The 18,135-nt window shown below is 37.6% G+C and overlaps 1 protein-coding gene across 6 annotated transcripts in view; it reads left to right on the top strand.

Moving 5' to 3' along the window:
- The window catches only part of CPEB3 (cytoplasmic polyadenylation element binding protein 3), an 81,159-nt gene that overhangs the window by 47,191 nt on the left and 15,833 nt on the right, over window positions 1-18,135 (top strand). For all 6 annotated transcript variants that reach the window (XM_066323806.1, XM_066323808.1, XM_066323805.1 and 3 more), the window contains exons 5-6: window positions 6,567-6,734; window positions 8,452-8,541. In XM_066323806.1, coding sequence (XP_066179903.1) covers window positions 6,567-6,734; window positions 8,452-8,541 — 258 coding nt within the window. The remainder of the gene's footprint in view (window positions 1-6,566; window positions 6,735-8,451; window positions 8,542-18,135) is intronic.

Raw genomic sequence — 18,135 nt, 5'->3', positions numbered from 1 at the left:
ATGGCACATTCAAACTTGACATCCTGAGAAAGCAACATAATAAAGTGTGCATTTGAGGTTCTGAATGCTGCTTGGGAAAAGGTAACATTTTAATATAAATATTAGTTAAAACTGAGATAATCTTCAAATTACTTATGTATATGTACACAAAATGTAAACAACAATGGTGAAACTTCACCTTCTTTGAGTATTTAAATGTGATGCAGTGTTTTTAAATCAGCAAAAACTGACTTGCACTTAAACTTCGTTTTTAAGTGGATTGCACTATTTTGCCCCTGGAATTTTCAAGCAAATGTACCTTCAGTGAGTTTCAGTAACTTTTACGGACATAAAGATTGTGTGTGAGTGCAAATGTAGGATAAAAGTATTATTCTGCAGTGCAGTATTGCAAATAAGTGTTATAATACATGAGTAGCATTAGGGTATTCTAAAATTTACAGAAGCCTGTGGTAGATTTCTGCCATCACATACTGATCTTGATCAGAGCCTAAAAATTTACATTAAGCATATAAATCTTTGTTTACTTCAGAAGAAACACAGGAGCCTCTCATCTCATATTAAAATAATACTTCTTTATTTAATTTTTAGATTGATAATATTCTGAGAAACCTGTTTCAGATTAATTGCTCTCAGAATGTGTTCATGACCATACCTTGAAACATGCTTTTATGGGAATGTGGGCATTCATCGAGACAATGACTTGCTACAAGAGCTCTGACAATGATGACAATGATTCTTTGCCATCACAATAACTAATAAAATAGGGCAATAACTAGAAAGCAGAAGGACAAATTTTATTCTTGCTGCAAAGCCAACTCTAGTGTTAATTCTTACTATTGCCTGCTATGCACAAAGCAGAGTGTCTCTCAGGGCTGACCAGCCACCTCACTGCGGCTGAGGAGCTGTTCACACAAACAGCTCCTGCTGTCTTCATGTTAAACATAAACTACAGAGCAGGGTCATCATAGCCCTTGAAATTTTTTTAATCCTCCTGTGGCATACTCATTGAGTTGCATTTTTGTGACCTCACTGATAGTGGAAGAAAAAAGATGTAGGGGTATGGTGTTTGTTCAGGGCTTGAGGAAGAAGCTGCCTGGGTAGAAGAGAGGGGCCTGTGCTGCAGGAAGGCAAATCTTGCCCTGGTAGCCCCGGGGCCTGTTGGCCAAAAGAGGAGTAGCCAGGGAATGCTGAGGGGTCTGGTGGGACACCTGGGTGTGTTGGGCTGGACTGGAAGGCGCTGTGTTAGAAATAAGAGGTGGTGTTGGGAAGGAGCAGGAACTCTGATACTGTTACAATGAGGAGAGAAAGAAACAAAATTCAAAGCTCACTTCTGTTGAAAAACCCTGCTTGATCCCCACCCTTCCACATTTGATTTTCTCAGAAGGATAGATGGCTTCTGGGATAGATGGGAGATCCTATGTAGAAGGCACATGTTTTCCAGATTATTTTCTGTTTTTCCAACATTAGAGATCAAAAATGCTGGTTTTTACATTTGCCACTATATCACAAAATACGGTTCTAAAGTTGTCCAACATTGTGGATTTGCCATTGATGCATATCTCATTGAAATGCTGTGTTAATTCTGGTAGTTATGAAGGCATTTTGTCAATCTGGTTTTATTCATGAATGTACTGGCTATTGAGTTCATTTTAGTAGGATTTTAGTATTTACATATGGATAATTATTTAAATTGAAATGTAATTGGAAAATATGTTCTCCACAACTATTTACTAAAATGCAAAATTAGATGTTTGTTGCCACTTAAAACCATAATCCTAAATCATTATTTTACAATACTGTCCTATATACCTGATTTTTTTTTTAATACCTTTGCCCTTTGCTATGTAGAAAACTTGCACAGCAGGTATGTTCTTTTTTTTTTTTTTTTTTTTTTTTTTTTCTCTCCCTGGCTGTATCATCTTCAACCTTTTTTTCCTTGTCTTGGGTTTTTTAAATTTCATCTTGCAGTTTTAAATGTCTTTTCCTTCTTATGGTGGGAGGGGAAAAAGAGAAGAGGTAGAAGCTACATTTTCATTGCTTTTGGAGCTAAACCTAATGACAGCTGTACCAACAATTTTCTTCTGTGTTTACATGCAGCCAGGAGCTATGGGCGGAGAAGAGGTAAAAGAATTTACTAAATGTTTTGTCTGCTGAATAGTGGGAGAAATAAATATTTAGTTTTCATGTGATAAGATGATGTTACCGATTTTAACATTATTTGGTTGATCAATTGCTTAGTGTAAATCAATCTCATATTCTTCCCTTGCAAAACAGCTCCCTTTTAACAGCATCTTAAAGCAATGATGGTCCTGAGCTGATAACTTCAAGTGTGTTGCTATTACCAGAGAACTGGAGTATGACTGAGTGTAAAGACTCTCATGACATGTATTTGTGACTTGATATGCAGAATGTTCCAAGAAATGATCCATTTGGGGTTTATGTTTGGTGTTGGATTGTTTGTTTTGTAAAAGTGCAAAGTTTAACTGTTGCATTGAACATTAGAAAATTACTTTTTTTCTTACATGAAACAGCCTTTGCTGAATATTAGACTTCATTACATTGAATTGCCTCAGGTAGAACATGCGTGAATACCAATACCAGTAACTGTCCTCAACAGTGAATATTGATAATAATTTTGAAAAGATACAGTATTTGGGCACTGAGAGATGAACAAGGACAATAGCAAGTCCAACAGCTGTACCAAGCAAGCCACTAATTCAGCTTACATTTATGTCCTGTGCTGTAGCTTACACAGAATGGTTGTGATTGGGAAAATAACAGTGAAAATAGCAGCTTTTAACAGTTAAGGTTTAGGCAGTGCCATCTGCATGGGGTACTTTAGCATTAAACTTAAATTTGTCTTCCTTTCCATGGAGTTCTCTGCCAGCTATGCAGGTGACATTGCCTCCTTTACCAAATGTAGAATTTGCATTATGTTTTGAAGAACCTTAGAGACAGATGCATCCATCACACAGACCAGTAGTGTCTAAGGGCTTGTAATTTGTATGGATTGAGGTGGTAGACTGTACAAGCCATACTAACACAGTTTGTAATAAAGAATTTGCTCTGATTTTGTTCAAGGCTGACTCATTTTAGTGTTTGATAGCTAAATCTGAACCAAAAGATTCAAATTTTCCTCACAAACTTACCTTCCTATTTTTCCCCACCTGCAGAGATCAGGTTACTGTTAACAGATGTTGAAAGCATTCTAATGCTTAGATTTTTTCAGCGCTTTCATGGTACTGAAACAAATTGGAAAGTATGTGGAGTATATACAGTAGGGTATACTGTCTGTGCATGTGAACACTGTTTAATTTTATTTTAAGAGTGTAGCAGGTGTTTCCAGATTGATCAAATGGCACCAAAGTAGAGAACGAGGTAGTAATCAGTAGGTTACTATAAACTACTTGCAACTCCTGTTTACTTGTAAAAGCAAAATACAGTAATGCAGAAGTAATTGTGATAAATGTAATTTAGGCTGTTTTATACAAATTTTAGTGAAGACAAAACAGGGCAAGCAAGTTCTGAATGTGCTGGCTTTTCAGGGTTTTTTTTCTCGCTACTAAGAAGCATGTTTCATTCCACAAGACTTGTTTCCTGTGTGAAGTGCAGGCTTTTCCATACTAACAAGCAGATTTATGTATGTGTGTGTCTTGTCATTAATATTAGGGATTTTGACTTCCCTCATTCATATTAAAGTCTGTGATGTTCATGCTTTTTCATTACCTTGACTTCTATAATGTTGGTTTTGAGCTTTCTGAACCTTAAGCATGAAATTCTTCAACAGTCTGTTAAAAATGTGTTGGTTATCAAATATTCTCATATATCTCTCTCTATTATTGCTTTTACCATTTGCATTGGGATAATATGCAGAGTCTGTGCAAGGACTCATTTAATGCTTGTTATACTTGGATATTTTAATTAGCGTTTGAGTCTGTCACTGTGACTAAGCATCTTCAGTGAGAAGAGGTTTTGTCAGACATTTCTTGAGGCTTGCCATAAATTCTCAGTTCTCTGCTTGATTCTCTGTTTCCTTTGAGAAAAGAAATGAGCATTTCTTTGTAGGTATCATGTTTAGAGCTGTTGAGTCACATTCCTGGGACCTTGTTTTTAAACTTTTACAACCAGTTTTTCAGGTATGGATGTAAGCACCACTGTGGGAAATCAGCCCAGACTATTTTGCTACACTGACAACTCAGAGATGCCCAGGGATGGGTACAGGAGTATGTTACAAAAAAAGGGCCTTTAGTGACACTTTCCCATAATGTTCTCCCAGAAATTTGCCCCAGGGGGTCTCTTGAGGTGATGTTTTAATATTTATTGCTTTAGATTGTATTTTGCTCCTGTATTTACTCATTGCCTTTTCTAAGCTTACATAAATTTTTCAACATCCCAAGAAGTCTGTAGCAAGGATTTCCAAAGTTTGCCTTGCTTTCAGCCTTGGCATGTACTGATTGTGTTCAATGCAGTTTATTTTTCCCATACTGGAGAAGACTGTGAATAGTCATTCCCTATTCCCTTGGCTGTATGCTTTCCATTATTTTAAATGTATTTTGACATTTAGTTTTATACTTGACTTAGCTATTAACTTAAGGAACATCATTTGCATTTATTTAAGGTGAGTGCAGTGCTTATGGACCAGCAAGCATCTGGCATGGTGCTTAGAGGTGATACCTTGCTTTCTAAGCTGCTGTCAATTTTTATTATTTCCTTCAGAACTCAGTTTCCTCTGCAGATCTCTATTTTAGTTGAACATCTTGTTATTAATTTGATATGTCATCTTCCACTAATGGCTCATATTTCTTGTTTGTTTACTTTTTTACAAGATGGTAGGTTGATGGTTGGGAATTAAAAAATTATTTATCTCTTCAGTAATGTGAATCTCTGAGATGTTTTCAAATTTCCTGCTTTTCAATGAGTGTTCTGATGGGATATTTTTACACAGTTGTAGCATTTTTAATTATTTTTTCTCTCATGCAAATGTTTTCTTTTATGTTGAAATGCATATGTTTATACATGTGCATGACCTGATTGTCAATTAATGGAATATTCATCAAAAGTCTTTCTGTTTTATGCTCTAAACCCACCATTTCTGACAAGAAGTCTGTGAAAGGTAGCATCTCTACATCCTTCTCTGATTGTGGCATTTACCCTGTTTATGTTGATGTGTAAATGCACGGTAGGATTTTTGCTTCAGTGGATTTTTGTGTCTGTGATCTCTGTCAGTTTTTAACAATCAATATATTCTTTTTAATCAACACTTTTCTGGTGCCTGATGTTTGTAAAAAAAAAAAAAAAAAAAAAATCGGGCTGGTGTTGTGTGTCAGTGAGAAAATCTTTCCTGACTTTGTTGGCTCGTTTTCCATAATCAGGATTACTGTTTCTTTTTGTAATCTGTCCTTTGGTCTCGCTATGTCAATTCCGTGTGATCCATTACCTTTGAATTTAATTATGTGCACTTACAAAAGTGTAAATACATTTATATTTGTAATCAACCATTTGTTGATTAATGGTATAAACCATTTGTATCAATTAACTATAATTCCATCCCTGGGAGCAATCCTCCATGGTATGAGGGGACAAGTAGCCTTTTCAGAGTTGAGGTGTGGCTCCTATTTATATATCTCTCTATATTTTTCAACTCAGGTGTAGGGAATTGTTAAATTCCAAAGTTGGCAAGTGTTGCTTCTATGCAGTCTCTGAATATTTTTTAATCTTCCTTGTGAATATATCTGTTTTAAGATAATGTGTGTATACTTTGTTAGTAATAGCAACAAGTTAATCACATCAGATGGTTACCGATAAATTCTATACTTTTCATTAACAAACTGAGTAGCAGCCATTTATGCTGATTTTGCTCTTTCATTACTGAAAGGATATTTTAACTCTGAGTAACAAACAGGCTGACAAAACTGTTCTAGCTAACAATGTTTTCCTTCAAGTTCAAGTTTTTGTGATTTATTTAACAAGATTTTTTTTTCTTGTTCACCAAGTTTTTTCATTTTGTGTTTAATATCAACAATCCAAAGTTTTTCCATGTTTTTTTTTTGGTTTTTTTTTTTTTTTTTGCTGTTTGCCCTCCTCTCAGCATGGGCCTGTGTCCCGTGGGGATGGAAGTGCTGAGCCCTTGTTCTCTGGATCCTGTACAGCACTTAAAGAACTGTCCTGCTCTGCAGTGCAGTAGGTTGAGGGATCTTGAGACCATTCCTTCAAGATCTGTTATGGAAGGTGTAAATCTCTAAGAATTGGTTTGAAATGTAAATCTTGCAAAGGTTATTTCTATAGCTATGACAAATAATTTCATCAGATAATTTGTTTTTCATTTCTATCCATTTGCAAGGGCTTGTTTTAAAGCTAAATTAGGTTTATTGTCTTGTAAGGGTAATATGCTCTTGGAAAGAATAGAAACAATATTAATGAACATGAATTGGACAAAGGGACTACCTAGCTGGGTCCTTTAATTCTGTTCTGTTAAAGAAAAACAGAAAAAGGAAAAGATTTTTTACTGAACTATTTCATTCTGCAGCAAATAGCATTAACTGTAGAACCTACAAAATCTGTTGCAGGTCGGTCTTCACTCTTTCCTTTTGAGGACGGCTTCCTAGACGACAGCCATGGTGATCAGTCCTTGTCCTCGGGTCTCAGCTCTCCGACACGCTGTCAGAATGGGGAGAGAGTGGAACGCTATTCTAGAAAGGTGTTTGTTGGAGGTCTTCCTCCTGACATTGACGAAGGTACTGTGAATCACTTGCATTGCTGACATGTGGGAATTGGATTTCATATAATTACTATTACAAAGGTCAGATTTTCATAGAAGCAAATGGATTTTCCCAGGTGTGTCTATTGCAGTGCCTGTGGCATTACTTAGAACAAACACACACTACCACCCCCTGCAACACCCGAGAATTTACTCGATGTTCTTGTGTACTGTAGATGAGAAGAGATGGAGACAGAAGTGGTTGCACAGCAGATCTTCTGATCTGCATGTCTTCCCACGGCTGTCAAGTGGGAAAGCTGAAAAAGGGAACTTAGTGGGTACTGTCTCTCCTCCATAGTCTTTTCCTATTCTTGGATGTGGTTGACTTTAAAGACTTTCTTAATGCAGTCCTTACCAAAATACTGTGGGCTTTAAATAATCAGCTCTTATACCCAGCATGTATGAGGGGTTCAGATGATAAATACAGGGTAATAATATGGTTACAAAATAATAACCTGCTTAGCAAGGATGGTCAGAGTTTTTCCTCAATAATTATCTGCTCTACTTGTGTGTGCCCCACAAACTCTTACTCCCAAACTAAAATCATGACAATTTTTGGTGTATTTTTCACAGCTGGAATATAGCTGGAATCCACCTCTAGCTTCAATGGGCATACAGAGGGAATCTGAGGATGCCTTATAATGAAAAGAGGGAGATGTCTAATCTCAAATGCAGTTCCCAGGTCACAGTAAGAGTTGCAGGCCTGTTGGATGGGGTCTGGTGGGTAATCTGGATTTGCAACTGTAAGAACCAGCAGCCCAAGAGGGACAACTGAGGTGAACATTGCTGGGTCACTCAGAATCAAAATACATACCCAGTCTGTCCTGTGAGGAGGTAACATGGTTCTCCTCTTTCCTGAGAGGCCTCCTTCAGTAACCCTTTCTCCTTCAGCTCTTCAGGTACACAACATGTGTGTTCTGTCTCCAGATGCTTGAAAAATCTGGCATGAACTTCATGGGGTCAGAGAAACTGGACATATCTCAAACAGCAGTCCAGAAACTGGAAAACCCCACTGCCTTTTCTCCTCATGGCTTGTTACTCTAATCGGCCTAACATCATAATAGACACAATTTTAAACTAATTCTTTCTTTAAAGTAAATTTGAAAATGTATTGAGAAAATAAGACTTTTTCAAAGACAATTTTAAATACTTTTTTTTCTGAAGGATTTACATATAAAACAAAATTCTCCTATAGGGTGGCTTGTGATGTGTGTTACATGGTGATTCCAAATGGATGCTTAAAAAGTGAAGAAAAGACTTGGTAATTCAAGGCAGATTTCCTGAGGGGCCTGAGGAAGGTGAAATGCCCACAGTGGCATGACCTGCTGCAGCCTCTTTCTAGGGCAGGCTGCAAGGAGCAGCCGTGCTGACATGGAGCTCCTCCGTCAGTCCCATGTGGCTGCATCTGACCCTGCTTTGTGGCTATAATTAGAAATAGACCGCAGCTGAAGCATATTCACTTCTGATAGATCATGTTTGCATTTAATCCTGCTGCAGACTTCCACTAGTGGAATGTAAAATCACTTTTTTAAGCGGCCATGTACAGCATAGAGGCGAAAGAATATTTAGGCATCCTTTATTGACACTATTGCAGTTTTCACTGTTTTTGTTTTGGTTTGTTTTTTAAGACCTTTCAACCTTGCCACTGTCAGTTTTTACATTCTCTCTAAGGTGCCTCCTTTGTTTTTTTGTAGATGAGATCACTGCCAGCTTTCGTAGGTTTGGACCTCTTGTGGTGGACTGGCCTCACAAAGCTGAAAGCAAGTCATATTTTCCACCTAAAGGTAAACAGTTTAAAAAGCACATAAGAAGGCTGTTCTGGTAAAAGGAGATTACATCTGCCATGTGGCAATCCACTATAAAGCAAAATTTTGACTCTTTATGGTGAATTTTTTATCTTTCATCAAGCGTATTTTCAGCCATTGTCATGATGGGGGAAAAGTTCACAATTTGGTTATTGAAATGTGCTCCTTTGTGTATACTTCTTCAGCACTCCTTGAACCATGGAATTATGCCTGAATTTGTACCAGCAGTAGGTAGAATGGAGGAATGCTGGAATTTCTTAGTTGATTCTGTTGTGGTTTGCACATTGCAAAACCCATGGGGAATAAGCTGGAAGTCACTTGGATTGGGTCCCTGGATTGGGTGCTCAGAGTTTAGCAGGGAAGTGACTCCAATGTGTGCTGTGCCCCAGGAGCCGGGATCCCTCCCCGTGATTCCTTCCCGGGATCCTGAGCTCGTGTCGGGGCTCCCCAGGCGCTGAGCGGGCTCTGCCCAAAGGGCACCGCGGGCACAGGGCTGGGCCAGAGCTGTGTGCATGTGGGCCAGCCTCTTACCGGGCAGCACAGCGTTGTGCAGGCCTGTTCTGGGTGAGAAAAAACAGTTTATGGGAAATCTGTTTTGGGAGGGTTACTTGGCTAAGTCCAACTGCTCTTCATACTCTGGTCTCTCTGATTTTGTACAATACATTCCACTCTCTTTCTTATGTGCCCCTTGCATGTAGTTCCTGAGTTCAGTCATGATATGAAACAGTAGCAGGAAGTTGTACACGAAATTTCTGGTCTATGTACAAAGATTTTTATTTCTCATTGACCTTGGAAGCTCTTAATTGCTCATTAAGGCCACTGATTATTTTGGCAGAACAATGGGCTGCTCAGTCAGGGAAATAGCTAATCCTGCAATATTTTGATAGATCTATTTTGACTGTAAAAAGCACAAATAAAAGCCAACTTAATTAATTTGGAAGCTTAATTGCTGAAGGCAGGATAACACTATGACAAATACTTGCCCTGTGAACGTATTTGGGACACTTAAAATCAGAAGAGAAACTCGCCCTTAGAAGAAAAATACATGCTTCCTCTTTCCTGTTCCATTCTCACCACTCAGTCTGGCTGTCAGCAGTTTATGCAATATCTGTTCTCGAATTTAAAAACAAATCAAACAGCCCCAAAAAACAGCAAAAAAACACCCCAAACCACAATCCCCCTGCAATATTTCGAAGGACAGTTGGTATAATATATGCTTTTCCCTTTTTATGTTATTTTTAAAGATCTTTGGGGTCTTTCTGGCTAGTGAATTCTAATTGTGCCTTTGCTTAAAAAAACTTTTTTTAAAAAGTAGAAAAGCCAGCTTCTCCTTGTCCTTATTATCTCTTAGTATTTTCCCTTATTTATTTTTTTCGTCTTACTAATTCAATAAGTAACTATTTGTTGAATTAATATGAGACTTCCAATTTTGATTTTGTTCTGTATCTGACTGTGGACTGGTTATGCCTTGACAAACTTGTAAAATGTTTTTGAGTAAGATCTATTTTAGTGGAAGACAAGGGAGTGCAGCCTTACTTCTATTTTTGTTATGATTCTAATATAGGAAACAGCTTTCAAAGCCCCTGCCAGTTGCCCTGAACGTCTGTCTGAAAGTGCTAAACAACAGTCAATCCCAACTGTTCCAGATTTATTTATATCTGACTTCTTAGTTATCAGTCAGGGCTGCAGCATCAGACATCCTGCATGCCTGGCTCTGACATTCACTTACAGTCATGGTAAGCTCCATAGGTCAAATGTATGATCCACTACAAGGCAGCACCTACACAGAAGACAGAATATTATTTCCAGGAGTCAAAGGGTAAAGTTTGAATATCTGTTGTAATTTTTTCACAGCTTTTTGGTTTTTTGGGCTTTTTTTCATTAAAGAGTACTTACTTTTCAAGGTTATCACAGAATAATTTTCAGAAGTGCCACAATGAAAGGTCTCCAATGCTGGTTTTGATCAGAAGTTCCTTTAGACCTAAACTTTAAGTTGGTGGGCTTTAGTTTTGTGGTTTTTTAATTTGCTTTACTTTTTTATTTTAAGCTGTTTTGGTGCATTATTGGACATTTCCTTAAAAAATACAAAACCAGATATTTGAAATTATGCTTGATTGGTGCAAAACTCAGTGAGACTTATTCAGCTCTCAAGTACTCATGAATTCAAATGTTTTCTCCCTTCATTTTTCTAGATGTCTTCCATGTTGCATTGCTAGTCTGTAAATTCTCTGACATTTTGAATATGAGTCTTTCAAATGGAAAACATGTCCAAAAAACCAAAGGACAAATGAAATTATAGAGGAGAGAATGAGCTGGGGTTTGTATGCTAGCAATCTTGAAAGAAAACAAGAAAAATGAATTGTTGGAATGAGGTGGGGATGATGCAGAGGCAATTCACACATTGATAAAACCTGACCCTCAAGGCTTCTCCCACCTCCTTGAATATGCCCCAGAGACAGTAAAATTGAGCCCTGCTCTTTCTGAGCATATGTCATTACCTCCAGATGGACTTGAGTGTCCTTTTGATGGATGGCCTTTTCCATTACTGGAGGGTCAGACCGTTGGGCAGTGTCTGGTCTTTCAGCGAGGTTCAGGATTTTTGTCTGTTTGCTTTGTTAAGTGTTCACTGAGAGCTTTGGGGCAGAGAACATCAGCAGGTGATGCCATGGGTCAGCGCAGTCAGTGAAGCTTTATGCTGGAGCTTGGTTTTCTGTCTTCAGTTACATCCAGGTGATGCAACATCCCCTGCAGCCCTGAGTGAATCAATACAGATTTCCAGTATCTACTTAATGGTATAATTTACTGAATTCTGGAATGTTTGCTATGCTGGTGCAATACTTGAATTCCCTGTAGTCACCCTGCATTAGGAGCACTGTTGATATTCGTAGGGCTAGGAAGAGAAGGCTGCAGAAACCATTAGCCATGGCTAATCTGATCAAGCATGAAATCTGAAAGATTAAAATGTTGCTTACAGTCTAGTGACCTCCACTACCAGCCACCAGCCCCCCCGAGGGCTTTATCTGGTTAGTTTAGTGAGCAAGTCAGGCCATAGATGTGTAGTCAGTTCCAGCAAGCCTTATTAGCTAATTTATTCGTTGGTGGGGTTGATTAGCTTAACTGCAGTGGTGTATAAGCTATCATTGTTTCTGGACTCCAACTGGTCCCATTCCTGCAGCACTGAACTTGAACAAAGAAGGTTTTCCTGGATTTGGCATCCTGAGCAGGATGGTGTCACCACAGGTCTGCTCAGGCACATTATCTCAGATTTAGTGCTGGGCCTGATAGACATAAACATTTGTGTGTGAAATGATGCTGAGCTGGGATCTCCAGCATGGGCATAACACCAGGCTTATCCCAGTGTGGTGTCAGCAGTGCCATTTTGGACCTTGGGGGATGGCACAGCAACACACATGTATCTGCAAAATATTCCTCAAGCACATAATTGCTATCTGTATTATCCAGGTTCTCCAAGTTTTCCTGTTTTCCCAGATATTCTAGGGGTTTGTTACCCAAATGATGCCATTTGCCTGATGTCACAGAATACACTGATCACATGTTTGTGAAAGCAGTCTGGCTTTGTCAGCATCTGAGTTTTGGGCATTGTAAACCCCAAATCATTCTGTAGATCAAGCACACCTTACCTTACCTTGGTTCCCAGTGCATTCCATATTTATAGCTGCTGAGAGAACAGGGACACTCTTGTCACTGAAACTGAATATCGTGCACTTGGGCAAGAGAAACTGCCAACAGCTGACAATGTGTGTAAGAGGCTCCTATTTCTAGTTCTGAGCATCTGCATTGTTGCCTTAACATTTCTTTTTACTCCTCCTGTGCATTGTAAAGCTTAGCACTATGTTTTTATGTTTGTGTCATGCATGAGATGGTTGTTAATGCTTTGCCTCTGAATAAGGCTAATTCATTCCTATTGCCTGAGAAATCTTTGGATTACTTCCTTTGGCATCTGTTTGGATATGTTACTAACTGAACTGGCAAAATTATAAATGCCATGTGTTGGTCTTGGGTAAGCAGATGCCCAGTTCATAATGTGTTTACTTGGCTTTCACCCCAGAGTTTGGGAATTAAATGTGGTTTGTGGTTAAGTATCTTTTGAGTATGTATGAGACATTGAGAAATAAAGAAATATGTATTAAAGGATGCTATCAAAAGTAGTTGCACATTACCATGTCACAGTCTATTTATCCCTGGCAAAATCCAGATAATTCATGTTTTATTTAAATAGAAATTGATGAGATTTTCACTTATTTGCTGGTGTGCTGAGTTAAGCAATGCTTATGCTAACTACAGTTATTTTTTTTCTTTCTTTTTTTTTTAATGAAACAGATGGTGCCAACTGTTTCAAAACCATTTTTTCAGTTGTTTTTTTCTTTAACAGATTGCTAGCTTTAAAACAACTTTTAAAAAAAAAAATCTTTACTGGTTTTTCCTTGAGAATAACTAGTATTTTTCTAGTAATCACTGAGAACTGCACCATGTGTTTTGAAATGCCAAAAATTATGCAAAAATCCCCCCCGCCCTTTTTTTTTTTTTTTTTTTTTTTTTCATTTAGAAACATTGATGTTTGGATAGAGATGAGAATTAGAGTTAGAAAATGAAGCATGGCAATAGGGTGGGTTTGGAATGGGAGGAATGCTTTGGCTTTACAGTTGATTTAGATGTGTGATGCAGCAGTCTGATCCTTTTGTTTTCCCTGTTCTTCAGTTCGTTATCCTGTTATCTGATAAAATGAAGCACATTTGTCCCACTGCTCCATATGAGACACTACTGTGAGGGAGATTTCATGAAACACAAAACAGTGTAAGCAAAGTTGCACAAAGTAACATGAGATGCTTCTCATGCTTTAATTTAAAAACAATTGGTGGGGCAGACAGTGTGAGCCTCTCTGATTCTCTCCAAAGTACTGTTTAGATGGGAACACTGTCTTTGTAGTCTTGTGACTGATCTTGATTTCATGGATGAAGACCATTTCTGTGGTTAATTCCATTGCCACTGCAGTGGCAGTTGTAGTTTCTGCCAGAGGAACAAGAGTGAACAGTTGCAAGGAGAAGGTATGGAGTCATAATTCTAGTTTCATTAGTTATATTCACAGGAAGATATCTGGTTTGTCCAAATACAGCAGCTATTCTAGAAAACTGCCTGGCTTAACTGATCAAATATCATAGCACCACAGTCCAGCACAAAATGCCGAGCCAATTTTTGTATTTAAAAAACTGAAGTCAGAGATCATAATGTTTGTCAGAATGGAGACTGACATTCCCTATCCAGAGTTACATTATATGGCAAAGAGGGATTCTTGGAGGGTTTTTAGATGTTGTGTACATACGTTCCAACACATGTGTGTCAGTGTTAGTTGCAGTGTCACTGACATCTGAGGCCATGCCTGTAATTTGTAGTCCCTGTGTCTTCCCACAGCAGGGCAGCATAATCCCAAATCAATGCAAGTCACAAAATGTGTTGTGGCAAAGTGCAGTACACACTAATGTGCTCTTCTGTAGCTGTGTGACTTTAGCTCGGTTTTGCAGAGAATTTTCTTTGAGGTTTTTGGTGACTTTCATTTGAGCCTCCCTTTATTAAGCTCTTAACACTGTTTCATGTCTTGTCCTGAATGTTTGAGGATTCTTGATGGTGTACTGATAATGATGATTTTTAAACGTCTGTCTTTGAGACTGCTGTGCCAGGTAGCTAAGAGCATTCAAGGAGCTTGCTTCATGTGAGAGAATCTCTGTCTCTAAAATGATACCATTTGCAGCTGCTTTTTCTAGGGGAAAACAAGAATCTGGTGAGGCAAAATACAAAAGTATTTTTGAACCATCCCAGCCTAGGCAGAACAAATCTGATTCTGAAGTAGCATTGCAGGATTATTCTCTCCCAGCTTTCATGTTGCTTTCAACAGAACCTACTTTCTTTCAGAATTGCTAGGTTGCTATAATACAAGAAATCACAATTTTTAGCCACCATTTGACCCTTTTTCAGTAATTTGAACATATTTAAGTACATAAAAAGCTTTCCATGTTTACCTCTACAGGTAACCAGACAGCTTTTATCAAATGGAAGGAGTTAAATATTTGTCTTATTCTCATTAACCTCTCCTAAAATCCAAGTAGATTTTTCGGGGTTGTACATCTCATCCCTCCAATATTATTTTTATTAAATGTTGCCTTTTCTTTTGTTTTATAAATGGAAATACATTAATTGGTTTGTAAGTATTACGGCCTTCACGATAAAAGCTAGTCTTTTAATAGTACTGTTGAAGATTTAATATTATTTTGTGCTTTGTAGTAGCTTGTGCTATCTTGTTTTGCTAATAATTTATGAAGCCCCAAATTATCCTTTCAAATCACTGAAATATGTTGAAGGGGTTGTTGTAGGGGGTGGTGCAGAGACAGATTCTATACTAGCACTGCAGCATATTCATCTAAAAAGTAAGTTGTTCCCTACTCCCACCCCCAATCAGTTGTAATTATTTAATGCATAAAAAACTCGTGCTGTCTTCATGAAGCTCTACAGGCATTATATTTGTAAAATTATGTATTCAGTTCCTAGGATCACTTCAGTGATTCTACACGTAAAATAATGGTGCAGTACTCTAAAATTGGTGCAAGATCATTGGAGTGCACACATCATTGATCTATCAAAGGTAATACCCCTAATTATACTTGTCCTCTCAAATCAGAGGTTAGGACTGGCAGTGTGAGTATTTCAGGTGCTGGCTGTGCTGTGGGTGTCTCTGCCCAAGGCAGTGCATCTGCCTCTGATCTCAAAAGCTTAGAGCAGCTCAGAGCTGTCTCAGTGCTGTGCTTGGCAGTTTGTGTCTACTCCATACCATGCAAATCCTGCCTGGTTTGGGACCTACAATGTATCTGACTACTGATGACACCAAGAGTGGAGCCAGTAGTCAGCTGTGTGCCAGTGGAGGCTGGGCAGTTTCATTAATAAAGGTAAACACAACTTTTTAGAGGATTTTGTAAGTCCAGTATTATTTTTTTAATATATTATTTGTCAGGGACATGCATGCATACTCTTACTCACCAGAAGCAGTTTTGGGGTTTTTTGGAGTTTGAGAGTTGAATTTGTTGTTCAACATAATCCAATTTTTGGAAGATTCCTTCTGTTATTAAGGAGGGTTTCTCAAGCTGCATCTTAGAGTCAACAAAGACAAGAAATTTGAACAAACCAGAACCTGAAAACAATCCACATGTGCGTGAACATTCAAACCAGTTATTAGCAGCACCACAGCCGCAAATAACAAATTAATTACTTGATTAAAAGAAGGGAAGTCAAAGCTTAGTGCTGAAGCTCTGCATTCTGCCTTTAGAAATGTTTTACAGCTCACAGGAGAGTTACAATCATACAAAAATCAGAAGATATGTTACTACCTTAATCTGTGCAAATGGCATAGGGTGTCTTTTCTTTTTGATTGAAGTACTTTACTTTGAAGCTCTTGACAACAGTCCCAAATATTTTGTGTATCAGAGTTCTAGTAAGTGCTGCTTGCTTTCTTCTTTAAAAAGAAATGTTAAGAAAAACATATCATTTAAAGTGAAAACTATTTTTATTATAAAACCCAATATAAAATTTAATTTAAAATAACTGAAATCCAGCTAGCCTGGATTTTTGTACCGGTGCTTTCTTCCTCTGAAAATTCATTTTACCTCATGCTGATACTGGGCTTGAAATAGAAGCTGAAATCAAGCAGAGCATTTATATTTCTGTAGAATTTTTCCATGTTAATGTTGGTTGGAGTAGGACTGGAAAATGGTTTTTTTGCAAGGAAGAGTAACAGGTTTTGTTCAAACTTGGAAACTGATCTCTCTTAAGCCATCTGTTCAGAGTAAAATCAGCAGCAACAGACCTGACCCCCCCTAGATGATGATCATGAGCTGCTCTGCCTAGAGCAGTCATCATTGCATATTGCCCTTGAAAATCAAAATTTAAAAAGTTCAGTTCTGAATTTAGTTGGTTTTTTTTTATATTTACAAGTGTGAATGCTTGTTTTTTTCATGCTGCTAACTCAGTAAACTTCCCAAAGATAAACTTCCACCTCATCAAATATTTAGTCTTCGTCATATGAAATTCATGTGACTACTGTTATAACTACAGTAACCAAATTGTATGTTAGAGCCTTTCTTTTCTGTTTTTATACCCTTTAATTCTGATTTATAGCTGCTATAGATCATGTTGCAGTCTGAAGTCTGATGTTGAAAATGGCTGTGACCTTTGAAAGAGGAGACACTATAAATTTGCTGTTGAAATGTTTTATACTAGTTTAGAAGTAAAATGCCAGATAAAGAGAGGCTTTAGTATGCCTGTAGAATATTCTTTTGGTTAAAAAACATCGAAACATCCAAGTAATTTATTTCAGTCTTTTCTTTTTTAATACAAGTGGGTGGGAGTATTTTTACTACAGGACAAACTGAGATGGCATATGTGTACTGTTCTTTTGGGGCTTCTTTACCCATAAGTGGTGAAAGTAAAGTAATGATGGCTAGAAAATCCTTTCTGCTTCTTGACATGCTTGGATCTGAAAAGACTTCATAAATCTTTAGCTGTATTATTTACTGCAGCACTACAGAAATGTTGTCCTTTCTTGAGGAAACATTGGGGCACCTCTCCCATGTCCCACAAATAATGCATGTCCAGAAAGCAGAGGTTCTGTGGGTGGATTGGGTTTCTTCTTCCACTTAAATTGAAGATGTGGAGAAATATGCTTCATAATATTTATGACAAAATAGAATGTTTCTGTTTTCTCTGTCATTCGTGATATGGTAAGATCATTATTAGTAAGGGTTAAATGTTAGTTTCAATTCTTTTAGTGATCTCATGATGTGGGCTGTTTAGTGCTAAGACTGGAATTATGGAGACATGCAATTTATTTTACAGAAGCTACTGATGCCGAACCTCAGTTTTCATTCAGCTCTTCTCTATGATCCACTCTATTGCTGCCTTTTCTTGTTATGTCTCCTGTCTTCCATTTGACATGTATGCTTCATTTTATTGCTATTAAGATTCAGGATTCAATTATTTTTCAGTGTAACTGAGGATATGGATTACAATCCTTTAATTAAAATCAAACAAACCCTTTGCCAGTACCTGTCTGTAATGTGGCATATGAGGAATTTCTTATATATCACACCAGCCAGGCTTAGTCTGCTATTCATGAAAAACATGTAAAAATGTAAATGTGCAGAAATAGAAAAGTCATTGTAAGATTCTAGACTGTTCCTATTTCTTATACACCTTTGTTTTTTGGAGAAAAGAATCAGCTGACAGGGTCAAACACTGCCATATAAAATTAGACCAACTAAAAGAAATTAATCTTTGCAGCCCTGACTAATACATAATTTCACTCTTCCGCAGTAGCTAAGTGAGATTACAGCCTTTTCTATTTTGAGGTTTCTTAAGTATTTAAAGCCTTTGAAGTTTCTTGAAAATGCAGTCATGTCACTGCAATGTTTAAAGGAAAGTCTGCAGGTTTTTTTAACACTTTGGATTTTTATTTTTCAAAAATGAGTTTAATTTTTAATAGTCGTTTCATCTTTGGATTTAGAAATGTGT

The sequence above is a fragment of the Sylvia atricapilla genome, chromosome 8 (genome assembly GCF_009819655.1).
Source record: "Sylvia atricapilla isolate bSylAtr1 chromosome 8, bSylAtr1.pri, whole genome shotgun sequence".
NCBI classification, from domain to species: domain Eukaryota; kingdom Metazoa; phylum Chordata; class Aves; order Passeriformes; family Sylviidae; genus Sylvia; species Sylvia atricapilla.
Note: the sequence above shows the minus strand (reverse complement) of the source record. Positions and strands in the feature narration are given on the sequence as shown.